The 4160-nt window shown below is 43.8% G+C and overlaps 1 protein-coding gene across 2 annotated transcripts; it reads left to right on the plus strand.

Moving 5' to 3' along the window:
• Nucleotides 1-474: 474 nt before the first annotated feature.
• SARC_13239 lies at nucleotides 475-4077 on the plus strand (the record flags this gene model as incomplete). 2 transcript variants are annotated; one of them, XM_014292634.1, is made up of 5 exons in its annotated part: nucleotides 475-592; nucleotides 1221-1383; nucleotides 2045-2288; nucleotides 2999-3287; nucleotides 3778-4077. In XM_014292634.1, coding segments are annotated over 5 exons (1114 nt in total), but the record flags the coding sequence as incomplete, so codon positions are not given. The 2 variants fall into 2 exon arrangements, with proteins under 2 accessions (XP_014148109.1, XP_014148108.1); XM_014292633.1 differs by lacking the exon at nucleotides 475-592 and having other exon boundaries at nucleotides 1153-1383.
• Between the last annotated feature and the right edge of the window lie 83 nt (nucleotides 4078-4160).

The following is a 4160-nucleotide window of genomic DNA, read 5'->3' on the forward strand; positions in this document are numbered from 1 at the left end:
ATATATATACGTATATATAAATATATATATATATACGTATATGTGTATGTATATATGTATGTATTTGCATATATACATGAAACATATATATCTGTATGTACATACATGGTATATACGTATATACACATGATACAAGCATATATGTATGTACATACATTGACATTTACTGAGACTTATACATACACGCACACAGACACACACACACATATATATATATATATATTATATATAAATATATATATATATATATATATATATATATATATATATATACATGCATGTAGTGGTACATATATCTCATATAACGATCTGAAAGTATCTACCAAATTGATTATTGATTTTTTGCAAACCTGCATGTATCTTTCCATCAAAGCCACCAGGTCATTATATGCATACGTAATATAGTTTATTTTGTTACTACTAAACGTTTGAGGGTCTTAGACTAATCCGGTTCAAAAATACTTGTGATACCAGACCCATACCCCTGACTTATGGCAGCGATGCCAACCTGAAACACTTCATATCGTACGACCGCCACGGCCATGCAGTCCTGGGCAGCACCGGAAAATCAATGGCGGAAGTAGAAAATCAGGTATTTTCAATTCAGATACAAGTGCAGAATCCACCCATTTTTCTTCTTCTTTTGAGGTTACCTTCCCTATTTTCCAGATTCCGGCCACCTCTATTGTATTGTAGGTGTGTTTATGTGGAGTTTCAGCGATGGGCGGTATGGCTGGCAAACGTAGATACCAATTCCGCTAACATATGTAGAGGTGTTCATTTATGAGTGAGTGACGTCGCGTAAGCTGTAGCAAAAGTGTGCCGACAAGTGTACCCTCCTGGTAGCGTATCTCCTACCTGTTTAGTCAACATGGTCTAAGTTGAGCTGCGGTGGTTTAGTACAGAGCATTCATGCGGTTGCCCGGGAATTTTTTCTGTGTACACTATCAAGTTTTGATCATAAGCGATCCAATTCTGTTGTAACCAAATCAACATCTCGACATTGTGCCAATGCACGTACTCGCTTTCCATCCAGCTGTTTCGTATTCTCAATCTCAGCCAACCCTTCATTTTCTCCGTCCAACTCAACCCTATCCCAATCTCAATCTCAATCTCAATCTCCATCTCCATCTCCTCCGTGCGTGTGTTGCCTGTGCCCGTCACATCCCTTGTTTACTTACCATCGCTCACCCCCGTCTAACTACGGACCACACCCACAGTTGGTTGACGAGATGGCGACAAGCTCATCTACCGCCAGCGAACACTCCAGCGACGGACTGCGTATGCGTGGTCCCAAGAGGGCCATTCTCGGAGGCGCTAGGACATCTTCTCGTCAGGCGGCTGTACCGCCTCCAAGTTCACAGCGTGTGAATACAATGTCAGGTATAATATGTAGGTATAATGTGTAGTTATGGTATGTAGGTATAATGTGTAGGTATATTGCGTAGATATAATATGTAGGTATAATGTGTAGTTATGATATGTAGGTATAATGTGTAGGTATAATATGTAGGTATGATATCTGGTCGTAAATGAAGTAGCTGTTTGTTTGCATGCGTAAGATAGGATACAAGTTATTTATGTGTGCACGTCATACGGTGCATATTCATATAGGCAAAGTCCTTTGAGATTTGTGCAGACGTGTATATGTATCTCACGTTGGTCGGTGCATAGTTCGTGAAGATAAGCTATTCTCGTTTGAGCTAGACGATAGCTGCGGGCGAGAACCAACTAGCAGCCGTAGATTAGTTTGTGCTGGGGAGGGCCATCCAGACAAGGCACCAGCATAACATACTAACGCAGTACATAAAAAATAATCGGTCGGACTGTATGTCAGAAAACACTAGCAATTCTCTTATGTATTATGTATATATTTATATATATATAAATACATATATATATAGATATATAAAATGATATATATATATAGTGATATATCTATAAAGATATATATATATAGAGATATAGATAGATATACATATATATATATATATATATATATATAAGATATATACGTTTCCGTACATATGTGCAAACTATCCAGATTCCGATTCGGACTTCATGTCTCTGCGGAAGGCACCCGGGAGTGGGGTGATTGCCTTTCCGGACGACTCGAAGAAGTCGGCTCTGGGATACCTATGCGAGAACGTGGTAGGCCCTACCTTAGAGGTGGCATGGGATGTGAATGGGTACTGGATGCGACGGGTGGTGTCTGCGCTTGTGCCAGCGCAAGTTAAAGTGCAGCTGCTGAGACAGCACATGAACGCAGCAACCTCGTACGCGGAATGGTAGGCGCACGTGGGTTTGCTTACTATCAGATGGCTATGGTAGATGTTCGCTGCCTGCACTATGTCGTGTATTTTGAACGATACTGTAGCAGTCCAACGTGTGTCGTGGTGTGGTGTTGTGTATTGTGTTGTGTTGTGAGAGTTGTCATAAGCTGTATTTGGTTCGCATGTGCACGTCTGGTAGATGAGTGTAGGTATATCATCCCTTTCAGTGACATGCACTTGGCATCACTTGAACACACACAGCGTGATGGCTGGACCCACAAGTGGGCGTGTTCGTGTATGTTACTTACTTCATTACCTTGAAGTGCGGAAGTATTAACTTCATAAACCCTAAACCCTAAACCTTAGCGATTCATTGGGACACAGGCTGCACTTATTCATCTACACTCGTGTAGGTGTGCAGATTTGCGGGGGTTGCTTTGAGTTTTATCCTACATGGATGTGTGCATGTGCTGTCACAATAGAGATCCCTTTTTTTTTACACTTGCAGTTGGGTACTAAGATCAGACTAAGCGTCGTTTCGCACTTGTGTGATATTCTACATAGCTAATAACCGCCTCAAACCGTACCTACACTGAGAGAAACAAATCCGTAATTCAAGCAAGCCAAGATGCATCTCTACAGAGGCGTATCCGTTACTCTGCACACTCACAGTACGAACCCATCCGCTCCGCTAACCGCCGCCCTTCACCCGTACGGCAAGGCAGGTACAAGCGTGCCATGGACCTAGATATACTCGAGGGCAAGCAGGCCTGGAAAATGGAGTTTGAGAGTGATCTGTATGATAACCAGTTGATTGAGAAGCGCCTGGAAGACCTCCGTATCGCCCGAGCCAAGCGTGCGTATGATGTGCGTGAGATGATGTACCTACTGCGGTCCGGGTTGTTCCGCAATCTGGGCAACATGCTGAACCCCAAACTGTTCTCGCACTGCAATGTGGGCACCAAACGGCTTATTGAGAAGTACAACGACGAGGTCGTGCTGCAGCTGACGCAGGTGTGTGGGCAGTGGTACGGGACTAGCCTGTTGTTTGTCGTTAATTAATGTGTCGGAAATGTATGGGGATGTCGTTATATAGTATGTCGCAAATGGATAGTGTTGTCGTTAAATAGTATGTCGCAAACTGAGCAGTTGTCGGATAGGTTGTGGCGGGCTAGGTGGCCGCACGGTAGAGTGTCGATAACTAGGTGGTCTAAAAATATACACTGTCGCTTACTAGCAGTGCTCTCAGATCTTCACCTCCGGTCTGTATCCGCTGACTCTAGCTCATGCGCATGTTTGTCATTGGTGTGATACCGTACAAATGTGACTCTATAAGTGAACGGGCTGGAGTGGCAGCCAGTTGGTGTAGTAGAGAAGCCCGCTGCGTACTGTGTGTGCTGGCATACCTCTCAATTACATTCTGTGTTTGCTAGTACATACATGCATGCATGCCACACACTCAATATACATACATACATACATACATACACACATGCACATTCAGCTACAAGACATGGACATTGAAGGGGCCCCGTTAGAGGCGCGCATGGACTTCATCCGTGAGACACGACAAGCCTTCGGGAGAACGGCGCTGTGCATGAGTGGCGGTGCGACAATGGGCTGCTACCACACGGGTGTGGTTTTGGCCCTCTTAAAGCACAAGCTGCTGCCACGTGTTATTACCGGCTCGTCGGCTGGGGCGATCATTGCGGCGGTTATATGCAGCACCCCGGATAAGCTGTTGTATAAAAAGATTAGTAGCCCGATTCGCATGGACGCCTTCGCGGAGGATGAGGGGTGCGTAAGCAAGTGTAGCATATATGCATGTTTGTATATATATATGTGTGTGTTTGTGCATATGCACAAGATCAGATACATACATGTATA

Source organism: Sphaeroforma arctica, assembly GCF_001186125.1.
Source record: "Sphaeroforma arctica JP610 unplaced genomic scaffold supercont1.3055, whole genome shotgun sequence".
Classification (NCBI taxonomy): Eukaryota; class Ichthyosporea; order Ichthyophonida; genus Sphaeroforma; species Sphaeroforma arctica.